The sequence below is a fragment of the Archocentrus centrarchus genome, chromosome 3 (assembly GCF_007364275.1).
Source record: "Archocentrus centrarchus isolate MPI-CPG fArcCen1 chromosome 3, fArcCen1, whole genome shotgun sequence".
NCBI lineage: Eukaryota > Metazoa > Chordata > Actinopteri > Cichliformes > Cichlidae > Archocentrus > Archocentrus centrarchus.
In genome coordinates, this window is record NC_044348.1 from 17,436,034 (window position 1) to 17,456,190 (window position 20,157).

A 20,157-nucleotide genomic window follows, 5' to 3' on the forward strand; every position below is an offset into this window, starting at 1 on the left:
CCAAGTCCAGAGTCATAAGTTTAAAATCAAACAAATACCAATGTGGGAGAAAACCAGAAGAGTGTTGGATTTACAGAACGCTGACATGAAACACTTTGAAAACATAAACTAATCAGTCAAATGCTAAGCAGAAGTGTGCTTCATTTGTCGATCAGGCCAGGATATTTCTCTGTGACTGTTCAGATAAAATAAAGGAACCAAATGTGTGAATGAGAACTGTGCTGATTGCAGAACTAAAATATAATTTTGATAGTGTGTCAGGCATAAAGATTATGACTATTTCTTTTTTTTTGTTTGTTTCATTTTGCATTAGATTATCTAAACAAGCCTTGAAATAAGTCATTAAATAAAGTAGAACTTAACAACATAAAAAGCAAGACGTCAGCAGTAATTTAAATGAGCTACATTTACCGGGAAGGGGTTCTTCTAAAAGTGTTTGAAGCAATTTTCCATAAAAAGGAGAGACGTGTGATGAGAGTAAGGAGAAGATTTTAGTGAGTACCTTATTATTTTTATAAGGTGCAATAAATGATGATGACTTCTAAAAATTAAACACACACTGTTCCTTTATTATTACTCCATCATGTTTGAAAAAATCGCCCTTTGTGTGTGTGCAGAGCTGTAAATTTAAATGGAGCGTAATAGTAAAAGGAACTTTAGAAATGTTTGAATTTTGATGATTGTCTGTCTCAAGCTGAGGAAACTAAAGATGTGGAAACTTCACAAATATCTAACACACAGTATCCACTTACATCATTCCCACATAGTGTAAACAACTACACCATGTGGGTCCATAATGTAGTAGTTTACACATTTGCCTAACAAAAGAAAGATCTCTGGTGATGATGATGATGTTATGAAACCACAAGAATTTAAAGTCAAAGCTGAGGTTAGATCAAGACTATAGACTGTATGTAAAAGATGGACATAGCTACTGTGATGTCACTCACTGGTTTGTGAAGCCCCGTTTTGAAGTTTCAACGTTAGGATTACAGCTGTTGCCATGTTTGTTTTTTAGAGCCAGAAATGACCATATTTTACACTATAGGGTCAAGTGCTAAACTACAAACTAATGTTATGAAGTCTTGTTAGCAAGCTGCATCCGCAGTCTGCACAGATGCAGATATGTGCTAATTAGTGCCAAGCAACAAATTCTAGAAATAAGATACTGGGATTTCACTCACCAAGCACTGGGGCACATACTGTACTTCTTTGAGACAAGTCATGTTATTTAATAAAACAACTGTTTATGATAAAGTAGGTAAAGTAGCTATAAAGACCAAAAATGTTTCTATCAGGTTGTTTCTTTTTAATCCTGTAAGGTCGGGCCTTTTAACACAGGAGTTTATGGAGGTGGACTCACTTTTGGAGCCAACCTAAAGTGATCGCTTCAAGAACTGCAGTTTTTGGCTTCCATGCTGGCTTTATTTCTCTTACTCTGAGGTTTCTGCCTGATTAGCTTAGCTGCTAAAGTCCAGATTATTTGTTGTATTGGTGGAGGAAGTGTGAAGCAGCACAGATTGACAATGTCCAAATCTTGTGTGGAGTTTTTATGAATTTAAGAACAAATGTTGCATATCTGTCTGTATTTTGTAGCTATTAACAACTTCACTCTATATCTACTACCTAAATATCTGCTCTGTAAATAGAAAAATTAGCTTTAGCAGTCCCTTCTTTTGTGGATCATTTCACACTGTCAAAATGCTGCACTTCCTAAAATTCTCCTTCAGTTACAGAAAGACAAGAGACAAAAATACTAGACTGATACTCCCGGCCTTATTTTAATGTTCTTCTTTATTTCTTTCTCCTTTTCCAGACCTAGTGCTAGTCAAAAGTCATTCATTATTTTATTCTTCCAAGCAGTTTCTCAAGTAAAAGTATCCACTGGTCCCTACCGAAGTGGCCATGTGGAGATTTGCTGCACAGAGAACTGTTTGTACAAATACAGCACAGCATGGACACACACACACACACACACACACACACACACACACACACACACATGCGCGCACACACACACACACACACACACACACACATTTTTTTGCTTTTCAAGCCACCCCCCAGTCAAACTCACCAAATGGTTCAGGAATCTAAATCAGTGACCTTCGTCAAAGGTCCTCGGTTTTTTAATCATTAACTGCATTTTTGTTTGTAGCTGCCAGGGAACCCTGGTCTGCAGCTGTTTTCTTGATATGAGGATAGTGACAGCCTTTTTTTTTTTTTTTTTTTTTGTCAGTTCTAACTCATCATCTTTGTCCTCCAATAGTACCTTCATCAGAGCACTGTTTCCAGAAAACCTCAATGCTGAGAAGAAGGGTCGACCCACAACTGCAGGCAGCAAAATAAAGGTGTGTGAGTGTAGCTGTATCTTCTCTTTATCAGAGTCACTGTGGGAAAAGACCTTTGCTGAGGTAATGTGTGTGTTTGCTGTTCAGTGCAGCGTCCTTCAGCATTCCCAGTCAGCTAAGAGCCAGTAATTTAGTCAGACACACCAGATTCATTATTATCTGTCCCATTTTTTTTTTTTTTTTTTGATGTTTACTCTACTTCCATCCTTCAGAAACAAGCCAATGATCTGGTGAGCACGCTGATGAAATGCACACCACACTACATCCGCTGCATCAAACCAAATGAGACCAAAAAGCCCAGAGACTGGGAGGAAAGTCGGTAAGTGACTGAATTGCTTTGCTCCTTGTTGTTTTGAAAAGTTAAAATTTAAGACACATTCATCAGGCATCTTACTACTCAGAGCCAAGCAGTGTTTGAGAGCAGCTGTCAAGTGTACATGACTAATCATGAGGGTGGTCTGAGCAGGAATAACCAATCAGTGGCAAGAATTTACATTTGCTATTATGATAACTCTGAAAAAAAAAAAAAAAAAACAGGGGCATGTTTGCAAAAACATATACACCATAAAAACTTATAAAAAATAAAAATGGCTTGTTGCAGTCCTGCGAAAAATTAAGTGCACCCTTACTGCTTCCATAGGAATTAAGAAGTTAAGTAGTAGCCAGGTGCTGCTAATCAAATGCATTTGATTAAATGATCATCGCCAAGTGTGAGCACCTCTGTAACAGCGGACGTTTTGACAGTTTGCTGGTCTGGAATATTAAGGGCATATTAACTCAATCCCACAATCTTCCCAGGAGTGGAGATCCCAGTAAATTCACACCAAGGTCGGACTGTGTAATGCTTAGAGAAAGTGCAAAAAAAACCCAAGAGCTACATCTCACACTCTACAGGCCTCGGTTAGGATGTTAAAGTTCATGACAGCACAGTTAGAAAAGACTGAAATGACTTGTTTGGGAAGGTTGCCAAGAAAACGCTACTTCTCTCTAAAAAGAACATGACAGCACAGCTGGAACAATGTACTTTGGACACAGAGACCAAAGTGGAGATGTTTGGTCATAACGCACAGCACCACTTCTGGTGAAAACCAAACTCAACATATCAGCACAAACACCTCATTCCAACTATGAAGCACGGTGATTAGGAGTGACGATTTGGGCTTTTTTTTTTGCAGCCATAGGATCTGGGCACCTTCTAGTCACCATGAACTCCTCTGTATACCAAAGTATTCTAGAGTCAAATGTGAGGCCGTCTGTGTGACAGCTAAAGCTTGGCTGAAACTGGGTCATGCAACAGGACAATCATCCCAAGCACAGCAGCAAATCTACAACGGAATAGCTTAAAAAGAAAATAATCAAGCTGCTGCAATGACCCAGTCAAAGTCTAGACCTTACCTGACTGAAATGCTGTGGCGGGACATTAAGAGAGCTGTGCATAAATGAATGAATGCCTGCAAGTCTCAATGAACTGAAGCAATGTTGTAAGAGTGAGCCAAATTTCCTCCACAATGACATGAGATGAAGTAATCATTGCTGCTAAAGATGGTTCTACAAGCTACTGAATTATGGAGTACTTCCCTTTTCACAGGAGAGACCGGTAAAAACTTTTTTTTCATGACTCCAACAGACTATTTTTATTTGTATAAAACACTTGAAGTTGATCTATTATGCATGTTTCCAGCTCAGTATTTTTAGTTATAAAGAGCTGTGAGTATACTAAGCCTTTAGAGGAATCTGACCTCATATTTGAAAGTTTGTCCATGCTTAATATGAGCAGAATATAAGTAAAAGCATAGAAGGTCCACTTCAAAGTCTCTAGTAGAATATACAATAGGAAATGAAGCAATATATTTTAAAAATAAGATGAAACAATAGAAAATTGACTCAAATATGAAGCAAGGAACAATTAAAATGGAACATGAAAAAATTTGTGAGGAGGAATTAGATCAGAAGAATGAAATTCATAACTTCACTGAAATAAATAGTGCACTGAAAGTAATTAATAAATAATTTTTGTGATATACACCAACAGCAAATATATTATTGCATTATCATATTATTCACTCATTTACAAAATGAGCACATGGAATCATTTGTTTTTATTGTTTATTGTCACCAAATGTCTTTGTTTTTTGTCATTTCTGCATTTTTTCTTTGTTCCTCTGATGTGAGACGTGTTTCAGGCATTCCCCCTTCTTTATCCCTTTGTTTAAGTTTCCTACACTTTTGTCCTTGCTCTCAGGTTTTGGGTTCTGCATGTTCAGATACAGTCTGATGGTGTATTGTTCAGAGCCGGCGACCTTCCTGTTGTGAGGGTGGATCATTAATTAGCACCGGAACAGCTGTTCTCACAGGAAGTTTGAGTGTACTGAGTGCTTTGTTTGAGGAAAATGTTAGGAAAGCAGCTGCTTTGCATACAATAACCTCCAATTATCCCTTCCGCTAGTATGAGTGGTAGCTTCATGTGCCATTAAAAAGACTTTAGATTTACAGTTGATCATTGATAACTTTGAAAAAAGGAATCTGCAGTTATTGATTAGTATTTGTGCGTATTACATCAGGCACGGTAAATGGGGATATTCTTTTTTTTTTTCATGTTTCTTCAGACACGTTACACAAAAGTATGAAAAATGAAGGAGGAGCTGAAAAAACAAAGAGCTGCAGTAACTTTCATCAATTCATGGTTAAAGCGATCCTGAATGTAGGTTTTTTGTCTTTAGGGTGAAGCACCAAGTGGAGTATCTAGGTCTGAAGGAAAACATCAGAGTGAGGCGTGCTGGCTACGCCTATCGCAGGGTCTTCAGGAAGTTTCTCAACAGGTATCAAAAGGTTTTCTGTTTATTTGAGGTTTGAGGTGCACTTTGATCAGTGGACTGACTGCAGGCTATGAAAGATATGACCGTTTCAACCAAAATCACACAACTTCTCCCCCCGATCACTGCTAAACTTTGACAGGTACGCTATCCTGACCAAAGAATCCTGGCCAACGTGGCGGGGAGATGAGAAACAAGGCGTCCTTCACCTGTTACGGTCTGTCAACATGGACCAGGATCAGTTCCAGCTTGGCCGCACCAAGATCTTCATTAAAGCCCCTGAGTCGGTACGTTTCACAGCTGCATCTCTTTCAGACTGCCGCACCTTCTCTTTGTGTGCTTGGTCTTTGTCCTTTTATAATGCAGCACCTCTTTCTGACAGTTTTCCGGGAAAATGAACTACAACAAAAACCACAGGCCAATTTGTAGCAGCGTAAAACTCAAATCACTTGTCAGAACGTCATCAGTGGGCTGCAAAAAGCCTCAACACATCATTTTTTCACTAAACACCATAAAAGGACATCAGAGCCCCAAATCACACTCTAACCCTTGTCACAGGGGTGGAGACTGAATTCGACCACGTCAGCACTGAGTCACCACCGCTCTGAAATGAAAACACGAGAGCAGGCTGTGGTTGCAGAGTTTGGGGTGACATCGTAAAGGCTCGTCTTTTTCCACCATAACTGCCTTTTTTTAAATTATTCTTATGAAAGCAGCACTTGTGTGTAGCCCTGTGCTTTCACATTAACATTTGTACACGTCATGCACGAGCAAGCATGCACGCCCACAGATGTATGTTTGGTAGCTGAAACACAGACATCTTAGTCTTAATTCAGGCCTTACAGCGGATCCTGAATGCCTTTACTTATTTACTGCAGCCACACACTGCCAAGGGCTCCCACCCCCCCACATACTGCCACACTGAGAGTGACTGAGGTGTGTTTATTAAACGCAAATATCACATGGAGCGGACCGCTGAAATGAGCTGCCAGGCTTCTCAAAACAAGTCTCTGTGCCTGATAAGACACTGACACCAGCTAATTAGTCGGGTGACTGAAACGTTTTTCTGTTGGATGTAATAAATAGAGTTTGTTTAACGCCAGGCCAGATGTTGGAGGAGTTTCTACCCCACAGTGATGATGGATTTGCTCAGGGCGCACTGTCTATCAGAGGCTCTTTGTAAGCAGAGCGGAGTGAAAATGACAGAGAGCTCTCTATATAGCAGTCTTCCTCTGTTTTCTATATCATTTTACTTTTCTATGTCATATTAGTGTTTAATCATCCAAACCACAACACCTATTTTGAAAGTGTCCTAAGCCCCTTATATTGCTATTGTAAAGCCAGAGCCTTGGGGTAATTGCTGGCTCAGCTCTGAAATTTTGAACCAGACATCAGAAAAGTCGTGCAGTTGGTCTTCTGCCAAATCAGATCCATCTCAAAAATGCGGCAGCTCAGCTTCTCACTGGTTTTGGCAGATGGTTTCATGTCACCCCAATCCTGGCTTCTCTCCATTGGCTTCCTGTGCATTTTACAATTGATTTTTAAGGTTCTGCTGATGAATTTTAAAGCACATTGGGGTCTAGCTCAAGCTACACAGCAGACACGTTGGCCCTATATATGAGCCATCTTGCAGCCTCAGATCCTCATGTGTTGTCCTTCTGGCTGTTCCAAAATCGAGGGTTAAACTTAAAGGGGACTGTGCTTTTTTTTTTTTTTTTTTTGCCACCAACTGTGGAATAACCTGCCCAGCGAGATGAAGCACATAAAATATATGACTTCTTTCAAATCACTTTTAAAAATATATTTTTATAAACTTGCTTTTATGTGATGTCATATCTTTTGTCGTTCTTTGGGAATCACCTTGGTGGTGTAAAAATGCTATTTTGTGTCAAACTGTGTTATCGTTAGCATTTTTCATAGATTCAACTAAAGAAATGGGAACACATGATGATTTGTGACATGCTGCTAGTGACAAAGTGCCTAAAGATACAATTTTACAACAATTGGTTCTTTGCTAAGCTGTCTGTTCTGTGTAGACACAACACTGGTTTATTCCTGGAGTTAGGTGGCTTTTTAAGCTTGAATGATTCATAGGTCAGTGTTAAGTGGTTTAACTAACAAAAAACAATCCTGTGAAAATTGTCAGGTTCAAGAACTGCACTGAAAATGAGTGAAAAAGCAGCCAATGTATAAACAAAACCTTTAGAAAGCCTGAAGAACTATTACTGAAGAAAGTCTGGCTCTTTGGAAGCAACATATAAAGAAATGAGGGGTGACTCAAGACAGTACTATATATATTACTATAAACTATATATATATTTTATATTTTGTGTAACAAACCATTTCCTAATATTTAATATTAGTGCCTATGAATAAATTAGTGCCTATAAATGCTGAAAAAAAGGAATTCTAGTAAACAGAGAATTGTTTAATATACCGTTAAATGTGTTTATTTATAGTAAATATAATTGTTTGTTTCAGTACTGCTTTGATTTGAAGTGCCAGCCAGATGTTTGTGTAATAAAGATATTAGGAAGTTTACCACCATTTCCTTTTAGCTCCCACTAATGTTCCCAGTTGAATGTTATCCAAAACACCACCTGCTGTTTGTGCTTGGATTTGTCAGATGGGAAGTGCAATCACTCGTGAAGCCGCTGTGATTTTGTGGTGTCACTGTTTCTGTGACTCAGTGTATTTCTGTATTTCTGTGACTCAGTGCTTTTCTGGGTGAAGTTTGATCTGCTGTGTTGTGTTTTGGTCTTGCTTGCGGTTTGTTCCTGTGGCCGGCTGTGTCGATGCCAGGCCTGTTGCAGTACTGGGCAGGATGTTTAGTCTGGCAGGGAGAGGGGCAGACTGTGTGATTGCGTGTCAGGACGCCCATCGGGAAATGACAGATCTTAGTGAAAAGACTGGTGCTCTAAAGTGTTAGTGATGACAACAAGCACTTGCATTTTAATTACAGTAATCCTAAAAATTTTAATTCACTAAGTTTTTCTACTTTAAAGGGTAAGTGCGGATTTCAAAACACTGCTCACACTAGCCATTAAAAGATCCTTTGATTTTAGTTGGGTCTCCAGCTTAGCAGAGCACAACTCTGTTGATTCAACTGCTAAACAATTTCATCACAACAGTGTAAGCAAGCTGCCAGTCCTGTTGTCAGACAGCTGCACTTCATTCCTGCACTAATGGTTATAAAAATGTTAAGTGGAGAACTCGCTTTGTGTATTCACATGTCCTCAGGCATGTTCAGTATGTGTTTGCAGCCATTCCTTCCATTCAGTGCATGTAGGTGTGTCTGTGTTTGGGTTTATGCAGTGAGGTGCCCTCGCTGTGTGTCATGCTGAGTCTCGTTCTTTGTCTTCACAGCTGTTCCTGCTGGAAGAGACGAGGGAGCGCAAGTTTGACGGCTACGCTAGAACCATCCAGAAAGCCTGGAGGAAGTATGTAGCCCGCAAGAAGTATGTTCAGATGAGGGAAGAAGGTGAGTGAGGGAACACCTCACTGCTTATATTATCGGTTTGCCTCTGGTTCCCGCTCTCATCCTCTTTCTCTGGGTTTATTCAGCTTCCGACCTGCTGCTGAACCGCAAAGAGAGGCGGCGACACAGCCTCAACAGGAACTTTGTAGGTGACTACCTCGGTATGGATGACCGGCCCGAGCTCCGACAGTTTCTTGGAAAGAGAGAAAAGATCGATTTTGCAGACAAAGTCACAAAATATGACCGTCGCTTCAAGGTTGGTTTACTTAAGTCTGCAACCTGTTTCTCCCCCCCCCAACAACTGGCAAAATAGTTACGTAACACTGTGTTTTTTTTTCTTTCTCCATTTAGGGAATTAAGAGAGATTTGGTCTTGACCCCAAAGTCTGTGTACCTGATTGGAAGAGAGAAGGTGAAACAGGGACCAGAGAAAGGGCAGGTGACAGAGGTGCTGAAGAGGCGGATTGATGTGGAAAAGATCTTAGCAGTGTCTCTGAGGTACAAAATGGGTCCTTCACATCTTGGTTATATTATTCAAATGAAAATATCGTATTGCCTTTGTCAGATGCAGAACACAAATCCTTTTCAGTTCTTAGAGCATGGTCCACGGAGCTTACAACTTATTATCCCTCCACAAAGCCGGGAAAGAAAGCTTTTCTCTAGAGATAATGATGCTAAAGCAGTTCCCAAACTTCAGACTGATGCAGCCCAGTCTGAAAGGTAAAACCGTTAGTCCAAACTCTGGTCATCAGTCGAGCAGAAGATTAAATATTTTATTTGTGGTTTCATTAATTCATTTTGATCTTTTGTGGATTTACTTATTTAATTGTAGCTCAAGCAGGCACAGAAGTCATTATCCTGTCTAATAATTAATAATTACAACATGTGTCAAACAAATAAATGCCCATAAAAACAAATTTGGTGCTCATTCTATCTACACAGGTCAACTTCAGCTGTTGCCTCCTGCTGCTACACCACGCTGCACAGCCATCAGCCGCTCACTCTGATATTTTGTAGGGCCAGCTTTAGCTTTGATGGCGGCACGCATTCGCTGTGGCATCGTTTCAGTGTTTCATCATTTTTGTCCAGGATCATGTGCTGATGCTGGGAGAGTCTGACTGCTGTATAAAGTCTTCTCCAGCGCATCATTGTGATGGCCAGTTCATGCGTGAAATGATCTCTGATGCTCTGTGAACCGCTCTGTCACAGATTGATGAATCCTGGCACTATCTTCTCTTCGATCACAATCATTCAGGATTTTTTTTTTTTTTTTCCCGGCCACATTTCTGCCTCACCACTATCTTTCCAGCTTTTAATAATGCTTTGGACCCAGTTTTAATAGCTTCACCAATCTCCTTAGTTGTTTTCTTTGCTTGACGCAGGGCGATAATTTGACCCTTCTGAAACATCGTTTGCACGCTCATGAGAAGCGTTCCAAGATGGTTAAGAAACAAGAAGCTACTCACTGCATCAGTTAGGTTTAAATAACCTTTTCCCAGCTGAAACACATTAATCACTGCATCAATCACTCCAGGTGGTGACCTTTTTTTTTTTTGGCAGAGTAATTTTCTGCTACTTTAATCAGAAGCAAAATGCACGCTAATGGTGCCAGGATTGCCCTGATGTTAAACTGTTTGTTCCATTTATTTCCAATCTTCACTCCCACTCTGCTGAGTGTGGGGAAACTTGCCCTCGCCTTTATCTCAAAGCTGAAGTTCTCACACATTTGTTTGAGCTCAGGTGCAGACCAGCAGGTAATCGCTTGTTTCCAAAACAAGACAACGGCTGGGGCAGAATATCCTGCAAGAATCACCCATATATTCTGTAGACACTGCACTGCAGAAAGCCATCCATCTACTTCAAAGCCACAGTCTGGATTTGCAATCACACAAGTTCCTGTGTTGCTGTAAATGTCACACAAAGGACACAAAAAAAATGTGGAGTATATTTAAGCGGCTTTTTTATGTTTGTGTTTTCAGCTCTAACTAAAAGCAGTTTAGTCCACATCTCAAAAATGTTGCTGATTTAAAAAAAAAAAGAAAAAAGAAAGAAGCAATCGTGAAAGAATGTACATCAGTTTATTGCAAAGAAAAGTTCAAAATAAAAGGAGCCGAGAGACTTATGGGAGCTTTGTTGTTCATGGGAACGCAGTGCAGCTTGTTTCAGAGGTAGAGTTGCTGGTGCAACATGTGGCTTTTGAGTCAGCGGGGTAATACGGACCAGGTGGTGCAATGAGCGAAAGCAGGGGTTGTAAAAAGCTCATCAGAGAAAAAAACCCGACTTCATTGCAAGGAACAAAGTATCCTTGTGTGGGTTACGGGCTCAAGTTGTCGTCCCTCATCAGATGTGAGCCGCTTTGTGAGGCTCCTGATGCAAATGTGAAAGCTGATTCTGACTCCTGATCTTAGCTTCTATTAAAGTCCCACAAAAAGCTGAAAAAACAGTTTTAGAAATACACTAAGTGAGTTTTGTCTTTTGTTTGTACTCTCAGCACAATGCAGGATGACTTCCTGATACTGCATGAGCAGGAGTATGACAGCCTGCTGGAGTGTGTTTTTAAGACAGAGTTCATCAGCTTGCTAGCCCAGAGGTTTGAGGAGAAAACACAGAGGAAGCTGCCACTTAAGTTCAGTAACACGTAAGTAAATGCTTCAAAAATAAATGTAGAAGTTAAAAAGACAAACAAGACCAATCAATCTCCAGGAGTTTGAAAACTTTGAAACTCAGCACCCTGAAAATCTTCAGAAATAACAATGCATGCCATTCTCAGACTGGAGATGAAGTTGAAGAAGGAGAACTGGGGCTTTTTGAGTGGTGGTGGCTCCAGGCAGGTCACCTTTGTCCAGGGTCAGGGAGACATGTCTGTCCTCAAGCCTTCAAGCAAATCTCTGCAGGTCAGCATTGGACCTGGGCTTCCCAAGAACACACGTGAGTATGAACAGACCTGAGAAAAGGTCACTTGTTCTCTCAATGAGCTGTAATGTGTGTGTGTGTGTGTGTGTGTGTGTGTGTGTGTGTGTGTGTGTGTGTGTGTGTGTGTGTGTGTGTGTGTGTGTGTGTGTGTGTGTGCGTATGTGGTGTGGGGATGTAAGGCACAGACATAATGACTGAACTTCATTCCTTTACAGTTAAGTCTATAATGTTTTTGGACACCGCCACAAATCAAACAATCGAGATGTGATTGAAGTGCAGATTTAATTCAAGGGATTTAAAAATTTTCTATTTAGTAATTCCAGACATTTTTATTCATAGCCCCCCCATTTTCAGATGCTCAAAAGTAACGGGACAAACTAACATCATTTTTACTATAAAGTTTGTTTTTAATTCTTGCATATAAACCCATGGACATCACCAAATGTGGTGTTTCCTCACTGAGATGCTCTGCCAGGCCTTTACTGCAGCCATCTTCAGCTGCTGCGCTTTAGTGGGTCTCTCGGCCTTAGCTTTGTATTCAATAACTGAAAAGTGTACTGTATTGGATTGAGATCAGGTGACTGACTTAGCCATTGAAAAATATCCTATTTGTCTGTGTTACGACCTGTCTAGGGGAGAGAACACCATTCACCCCCAAGACCCAAGCAGCCACACAACAACCGTCGAGTAAAAAAAATATCAGCAATGCTTTATTTGTTCACATAGACACAAACACACAGAGCGATTCACATCAGGGTGAGCCAAGGCCAAAACAATAAACAAAACGACAACTAAAATCTACCGTGATCCGGCGTCTGACCCAAACCAAAAAGAAACAAAAGAAATGACAGAGTCTTACCTCCCTACCTATAACCACCACAGGAGAAAACTGAGTAAACAAACTGGTGGCTCATCCCTACCCACTCTGGATCACAACACTTGTTTACTGTAATGGCTGGTTGGACGCTTGGGACACAAATGATGCCCTCCTCCTCACGTTGTCCATCCAGCCTCCTAAATAGGGCGTGACCCTCAACTGCAGCCAATCGTCCGCAAGCAGGAGCACACTGCACCAATCGAAACCAGGCACATGCACAGACAAATTAGCATATTACAACAGACACACAGACACACCCTTACAGACGTAACACCCCCATCACCAAGAATTAAACAGTGTTTAATTCCAACTCCTGGACAAGACGTCTGCAAGGACATTTTCAGTTCCTTTTTTGTGGTGAATCTCCTGCGCCGCAGGCACCGGCATCAACTTCCAACTTAAAAGGAAGCGCTGAATTTGGAGCAACGAGGCGATCCACATAACAGGGTCTTAGCGGAATCAAAAGCAGTCTGACATACTGATGTCCACACAAAAGGTTTTAGAGGGCTCACCAGGGCAGTAAGGGGAGCCACCACACTAGAAAAGGTCTTACAAAATCCTCTGTAATATCCGCACATTCCGAGAAATCACCTCAGCGATTTTTTTGTCTGCGGAACAGGGAAGTCGAGAATAGCCTGTATTTTGGCCGTTACGGGTTGCACCTGACCATGGCCCACTTGCTTTCCCAGATAGGTGATGGTAGCTTTTGAAACTCTTGGTTTGCTTTTGCAGTATGCGTTTGTCGGATCAGTTTTGCAGCATTTGGTTGAATCCAAGCAGAGAGGGATAGCCCTGTGCACTTCAGAATCCATCCTGCTGCTTCTGTCAGCAGTCACATCGTCAATAAACACTAGTGGCCTGGTTCCATACACGCCCATTCTGTAACATTACCTCCACCAAGTTTGACAGATAATATGATAAGCTTTAGATCATGAGCTGTTCCTCTCCCTCTCCATAATTTTCTCTTCCCATCATTCTGGTACAAGTTCATATTGGTTTCATCTGTCAAAAGAACTGTGCAAGCTCTTTTAGATGTTTCCTGGCAAAAGTCTAATCTGGCCTTCCTGTTCTTAAGTGTAACATGTGGTTTGCACCTTGTTGTAAACCCTCTGATTTATATTTATGAAGGCGTCTCTTGATTGTAGACCTTGACAGTGATACGCCAACTTCCTCAAGAGTGCTCTTGACTTTGTTAGATGTGGTGAAGCTGTTTTTCTTAACCATGGAAATAATTGTCATCATGCATTTTAGTTGTCCTCTGTGCTCTTTCAGGCCTTTTGAGGGGTTGCTAAGCTGGTCAGTGCACTCATTCTTTTTAAGGATGCACCAGATTTTTGATTTGGCCATTAAAGTTTATGTGACAGGTTTATGTTGCTTTGTTTCTTTATAGCCTCCTTCCCTTGCATTGACATATCATATTTAAAATTACAGTGAAAAGCTGTAAAATACAAATTCAACACTTTGAATCAACTTTAAATATTATGTCTGCTTCATTTGTCAGGAAATAATAAAATGAACAGGCCTCACCTGGCCATGAAATTTTAACCCTCTCCAAATGGGCCACTGTGCATATAAAACAAAAAAAAAGTCATCACTTCAATCAGTGTTTGATTTAAAATCCACTGTGCTCGTATACAGATGCAAAAACAGCCGTGTCTTTATCCATCAAATTATGGATCTAATTATATTTTATTTTTCAGTTTCTCTAAATTGCTTTGCTGCTTGTTAGTTATGCTGCATGTCATTACTGATAATTTTGATGAATATCTCTCCCTAAGGCCCAACCAGAAAGAGCTTTACTCAGAGTCGCTCAGACATGTCCAGAACCCACCAGCACGTGCCATCACGGGCTGCACCGGGACCTCCAGGTACAGCATTCAAACCTCACAGTATCTGAGCAGCCTGCTGTTCTCCTGTCCAAGTGGATCATATTTCCCACAGCGCACATAACAGCAAATCTTTTCTTTCTGCAGTCGCTCACCAGAACGGTAGCATAAAAAACAGCAACCATTTTGCCAATCAGAGAAACTCACAGCATCATGGCCAGAGGCATCAGTCATCCCACAACTCAGCGCGCCCGCACCTGCCCAGCAACATCAACCAGGTGAAGGAGCGAGGCGGCAGTCGCCAGCAGCCAAACCTTGACTGTCTGAGAGTCCCGGATCAAGGAGCAGCAGGGTGAGAAGCTTGCACACATTTAATACAGGCAAAATCCACACAGTCCAGGCAGGAACAGACAGAGTAACACACCCTCACAAAGAGAAGGACTTTCCCATCACTGCTGCAGGGGTTGAATTCGTTTGAAGGCCATCATCAGCATGTATGAACTCTTACACTGCCAATATATGATATCTGTTGTTCAGTTTCATTCTGCATCAGCTCTTCCTGTCGAAATGATGATGTGACCTCTGCCTTTGATGTGTGAAAAAGCTTGCAGACAGTGAACTTGGACTCCTCGGCGCTCTGCTTGACTTTTTTTTAATGTTAACACTAACTCTATGTTGGCGTCTCCCAGCTCTAAAATAAAAATGTCACAGCGATATAATGCTGATGTGTGATGTGGAAATAATCAACAAATAAATGTAAAATAGCCAAGCTAGTTTTTCTCATTGACACTGAAACTTATTGGTTGTATCACTAATCTGCTGTCTGCTCGTCTTTTTATTTTTAGCTAAAAAAAAAAAAAAAAGCTCACTGCCATTTAAGCTAATATGGCCCAGCACCTTGTCACTGGGATTCAGTAAACTCAGGTTTAAAATCCCATTTTAAGACAATATCCACAACTAGCCACATTTGGACCTTAAAGTATGTTAATCTTTTAATTCCAGGAATGTTTTTCACGGAATTTAAAGGTTCCTTCTGGTTATTTGTTGCCTACGTTTCCACCGCAGGCTAAAACTCCACAAAGATCAGGCAAATTAGTCCACTGACATGAACAGACCACAGTTGTTTTAAAAGGTCCTTTTATATTACCCCTCAGGCTAAAAGGGTGATGGGGTATTGTTGTCAACACGATAACTCGAGAACCATGTGACCTAGGATGTTCAAATTCACACCATAGATGTAACTACCAAAAGTCTGAGATGAGTTTGAATCTCAGTCTCTAAGTTTTCTGAACATTTTGTGAGTGCAATAACTTGAGAATGATGTCACTTAGGCTGTTTAAATTGATGCCATAGATCATCATAGTTTTTACCATAATAATGCTAATCACAGAAAGTGACAGTATACTCAGTGGTTTATATTTTTTATAATTTTAGCATTTCTTTCTCGACCAATCAGACCCATTCAGCGGCCCGAGTCATAAAAGTCATATAAATCTGGAGTATAATTTATATTTATGTAACATATTCTTTATTTTCATGCGGTTTGACATCCAGCGTTTACCAGTATATTTCTTAGCAGAGTGGTAAACAAGCACAGTTATAAACTTCATATTAAAATTACTATGGACAGGCTCATACACATAGCTGTGTTTCTGTATTTTGACATAATTTGGATAATTTATTCTCTTGTAGTCCTGGAGGCAGACGGCCCACTTCAAATGGAGGAATGTGAGTTGGAGTGTGTGCAGTGTTTTGGCTGGTGGTTCATGAGTGAAAAAGCTTGTAGCAGCAGGACATACTGGTGCTTATTCTCTTGTATATTTATAGTTCAACCTCCTACTGTAGTGTGCAACTACAATCTTACTTTCTGCTCTTGCTGCTGCTGCTTGGTTTCATTGAAATGGAAATTCTTTATAAAATTCTTTCATTTTGAAAGGAGATCCTTGGAAGAATCTCTGCTTTGCTGTTTTTTTTATTGGTTACATTTTAATGTCACAGGAGTAAATATTCATATTCAGTAAATGCATATGTTACATATGTATAAAATTAGCTGCTTCACTTCCTGCTTACAGCACTGTATATGGAAGATGGACGTATCTTCCAGGACTGAAAACTGCATTCTTTCTCATGGCCAGCAGGAGGCGACCCCCGTTGTATTGGAGACTATAGAACAGTCCCCAGCTCACTGATTTATGACCTCAGTAAACATTTTTTGATTAGTTTATGGCTTAAGTCACGTGTGAGGTCTCTTTCCTCATGACATCGAGTTTCAAAATACTAGAATTACGATGACAAAATTGCTCAGATTGAAACTTCACACCAGTGTGTGACGTCACAGAGACTACGTCCCTCTTTTGTATACAGTGTATGCTTACAGCTCAAAGTTTACTCTTATTCTGTGGTTGAGGAATAATTTGAGAGGCTTTATACATACTGTAGGTACAGGTTTTACAGGTAGTTGAATGCAGCCAGTATACAGAAAAAATGATTTCTTAAAGGTGCTGCTGACTCGGGATCAGCGCTTTCCAATCTGGAAGGCTTCATCAACACTTTTTAGGCTGAGCACTTTTGTGCAGGCACAGAGATGGTGTGTATTACATTGCCACCTTGTGTCTGATTTATGAACTGCAGCTATCTATTTTAAAAAAAAAAAAAAACTCACTTTGTTTGATTACAGTGGTGACTGAAAAATGAAGAATCTTAATTCTCAAATTGGTGTTTTGTGGTTGTCACATGGTATAATAAGATGGTGATTATGCATGCTCTCATATTCTGGGATCTACTATTGGCAAAGTAATAACATTGCCACATTTATTGGGTTTCTCTCTTTGTCTCCTGTGTTACCTCAGGGCCCACAGACCATCAGTCAGCAGGCCTCCGCCGGGAGGAGGACGACCCAAGCCTGCACCCAAACCCAAACCCCAGGTGCCCCAGTGCAGAGCTTTGTATGCCTATGATGCTCAGGACACGGACGAGCTCAGCTTTAACGCTGACGACATCATCGACATCATCAAAGAGGGTAAGCGCAGGGAAAGACGACATTTGTGGGCTTATTTTTCATCCATTCTTTTACGAGACGCTAATTTAGTCATGTTTGTTGGCCAGACGCGTCCGGGTGGTGGACAGGACGACTTCGTGGAAAGCAGGGACTTTTCCCCAACAACTACGTCACCAAGATCTAGGAGCTGCGGGTTTTACAGCGCACGGAGGAGAGAACGCTTCGTCCCTGCTGACCCTCTGAGAGGAAAGGGCGGTGCTTACAGTTGGAGAGAGAAACACTGTGAGACACTTCCTCCACTACTGCCTTACAGTACATGAATGTAACTCTCGGTTACACCAGCAGACCAAAATGAGGCTCTAAAGACAAGAAGACTGTTTGACTCCAGGGTCTGATTTCCTCCACAGTCCCTCTGAGTACTGAACAAAACTATTTATTGTATTTATAGCTTCTGTGTTCTCCTTACTGTCATTTATATCTTGCTGAGGATTTTATCGCAAACATTTTGAAGCGCTGGAATGAAATCTGCTAAATCTGTGGGACCAGGCTGTGATTTTTACTCTCAACATGTTGTTTTTAGATGAAGGTTTGGAGCAAATGCAGTTGTGTCAGTGTCAGAAATGAAGTGACTGCTGTTTTTTTTTTTTTAACCAGGAAATATTTATTTTGGTGCAAAACTGTAACTACTTTCAAGGAGCAGATATTCCATAAATCGCCACACTGTGATTTTTAATAATTTTTAAATACCAAAGCAATATATAGTTGCAGAAGTCTGCTCCAAAAAAACAGGAGGCAGTGCAGTAAAGCAGTTAATCAGTTGGAAAACCACCCCCATCTTCATGTTTTTGCTCTCCTATCACACCAGTATATTTTAGACTAACAGTCGAGGCCACACATACTGTAACCTGAACATGCTGTCTGTGGTGTATTAGCACTTTATTAATAGAGGTACTACCTTGGACACAGACATCGTTCATGCCACAGCCAGTAAGTCAAGTTAATGAACAGATTGCAAAGATAGCAAGAAGCCGCTTTGGTAAATAAGTTGTTTACATTAAATGTTAAAAACAGGCATTTTAGATATGATTCTGTATATGTGTTCATGTGTAGGAGGATGCCTAATGCTGGTTAGGATTTAAATTTATTTTATTTTTTTGTATTTTCTCTGAAGGATCTTAGCGTGCTGGTTTTCCTCTGCTTTTGTTACTCTCACAGGGATGCTTTATTTCCTGTTCAGCTACAGCCCGATCAGTGTGGTTATTATTTTCCCCGTGGCACTTCAAAGAATTTAGCTTCTGCTTGACTGTTCCTGCACATCTTTTACACTGCTGCTGCGTTACTTACACATTCCTTTTTCTTTTCTTTTTTTTTTAAATAAAATAACCACATTATGCTCCAGTCAGTAACAACTGCTGGGACTTCAAATAAAGTTCAAAGATAGTTTGATTTTTAAATGGTGGAAAGACTCCTTGTGCAATATACAACAGTAGATCAGCCCTTTAATAAAGCATGTAACACTGCATATTTAACTGCTTTGGTTTGTTTTATTGTCAAAGTACTCCTTAAAGTCCAGGTTGGACCTCCTTTTGCCTTCATTCTTCATGGTATAGATTGAACAATTTGCTGGAAGCGTTCCTCAGAGATGTTGGTCCATATTAACATGACCACATCACACAGGTGCTGCAGATTTGTCAGCTGCACATCCATGATGTGAATCTCCTGTTCCACCACATCACAAAGGTGCTCTGCTGGATTGAGATCTGGTGACTGTGGAGGCCATTTGAGTACAGTGAACTCACCGTCATCTTCAAGAAAGCAGTTTGAGATTATCTGAGCTTTGTGACATGGTGCTGGAAGCAGCCATCAGATGATGGGTACACTGTGGTTATAAAGGGATGGAAATGGTCACCAACAATACTCAAGTAGGCTGTAGTGTTTAAATGATGCTCAGGTGGTACTAAGGGGTCCAGAGTGTCACCAGGTGTGGTCTTCTGCTGCTGTCGCCCATTTGTTTTCAAGGTTTGATGTATTATATGTTCAGAGATGTACTTTTGCATACCTTGATTGTAACGAGTGGTTATTTGATTTGCTCAAAGCAGTTGGGCCATTCTCCTTTGACCTCTGACATCAACAAGGCATTTTCACCCAGAGAGCTGCTGCTCATCGGATGTTTTCTCTTTTTCAGACCATTCTTTGTAAAGCCTAGAGATGGTTGTGTGGGGAAAATCCCAGCAGTTTCTCAGGCTGGTCTGAGAACCAGCCTGTCTGGCACCAAGAACGCCACAGTCAGAATCACTTGATTGGCTGATTAACTGTGTTAACAAGCAGCTGAGTGGTTTACCAAATAAAGCGGCTGTGAGTGTAACTGCAGCGTGATGTTTGATGTTTCTGTTTATCATCACATTCACATCTCATCTGGATTTTACATGAATGCATGTCATTTTTTTTAAAGATCTGCCTGAGCTGCATATTTTTACTTATATTTATTTAAATGTTAACTTGTACCAAAAACTTTTAAATGTTGTGGCTGTTTTCTAAAGCTAGACTCTCTGCCCACGTAAGCTTCCCTTACAGCGACACAGCTTTGTTAGAAGACTGAGGCTCAGTTCTCGGCGTTTCATGTCCACCTTGTGGCTGCAGTCGGTACTGCGCATGACTTTGTTTGACTTACTGACCTCCAAACATTATAACATCTGGAAAAACTGAATTTCTAAGTCTTTCTTCATCAGTTTCCATGAATGTGCTTATCTTCTTTCAGTGTTCTCTATAGGTGCTGACCTCTGAACATTTTTGTGGTTTTCTTTGTCACATTTTCAGTCAGCCACCGACCTCAACGTTATTCATAAGAGCAGAATAGAAAGTGTTGCTCTCCTGATATTCTGATACAGACCAGAGTCAGTTT

The 20,157-nt window shown here is 40.6% G+C and overlaps 1 protein-coding gene across 1 annotated transcript in view; it reads left to right on the forward strand.

The window, feature by feature from the left end:
• The window catches only part of myo1ea (myosin IEa), a 52,741-nt gene extending 33,964 nt beyond the window's left edge, over nucleotides 1-18,777 (forward strand). Inside the window, 14 exon segments of the mRNA XM_030724965.1 lie at nucleotides 2,270-2,351; nucleotides 2,564-2,670; nucleotides 5,072-5,170; nucleotides 5,307-5,451; nucleotides 8,531-8,645; nucleotides 8,729-8,898; nucleotides 8,994-9,139; nucleotides 11,133-11,279; nucleotides 11,412-11,569; nucleotides 14,210-14,299; nucleotides 14,405-14,609; nucleotides 15,950-15,985; nucleotides 17,107-17,276; nucleotides 17,363-18,777. Of these exon segments, the coding sequence (XP_030580825.1) occupies nucleotides 2,270-2,351; nucleotides 2,564-2,670; nucleotides 5,072-5,170; nucleotides 5,307-5,451; nucleotides 8,531-8,645; nucleotides 8,729-8,898; nucleotides 8,994-9,139; nucleotides 11,133-11,279; nucleotides 11,412-11,569; nucleotides 14,210-14,299; nucleotides 14,405-14,609; nucleotides 15,950-15,985; nucleotides 17,107-17,276; nucleotides 17,363-17,439 (1,747 nt within the window). The 3' untranslated portion in view covers nucleotides 17,440-18,777.
• Nucleotides 18,778-20,157: the final 1,380 nt, after the last annotated feature.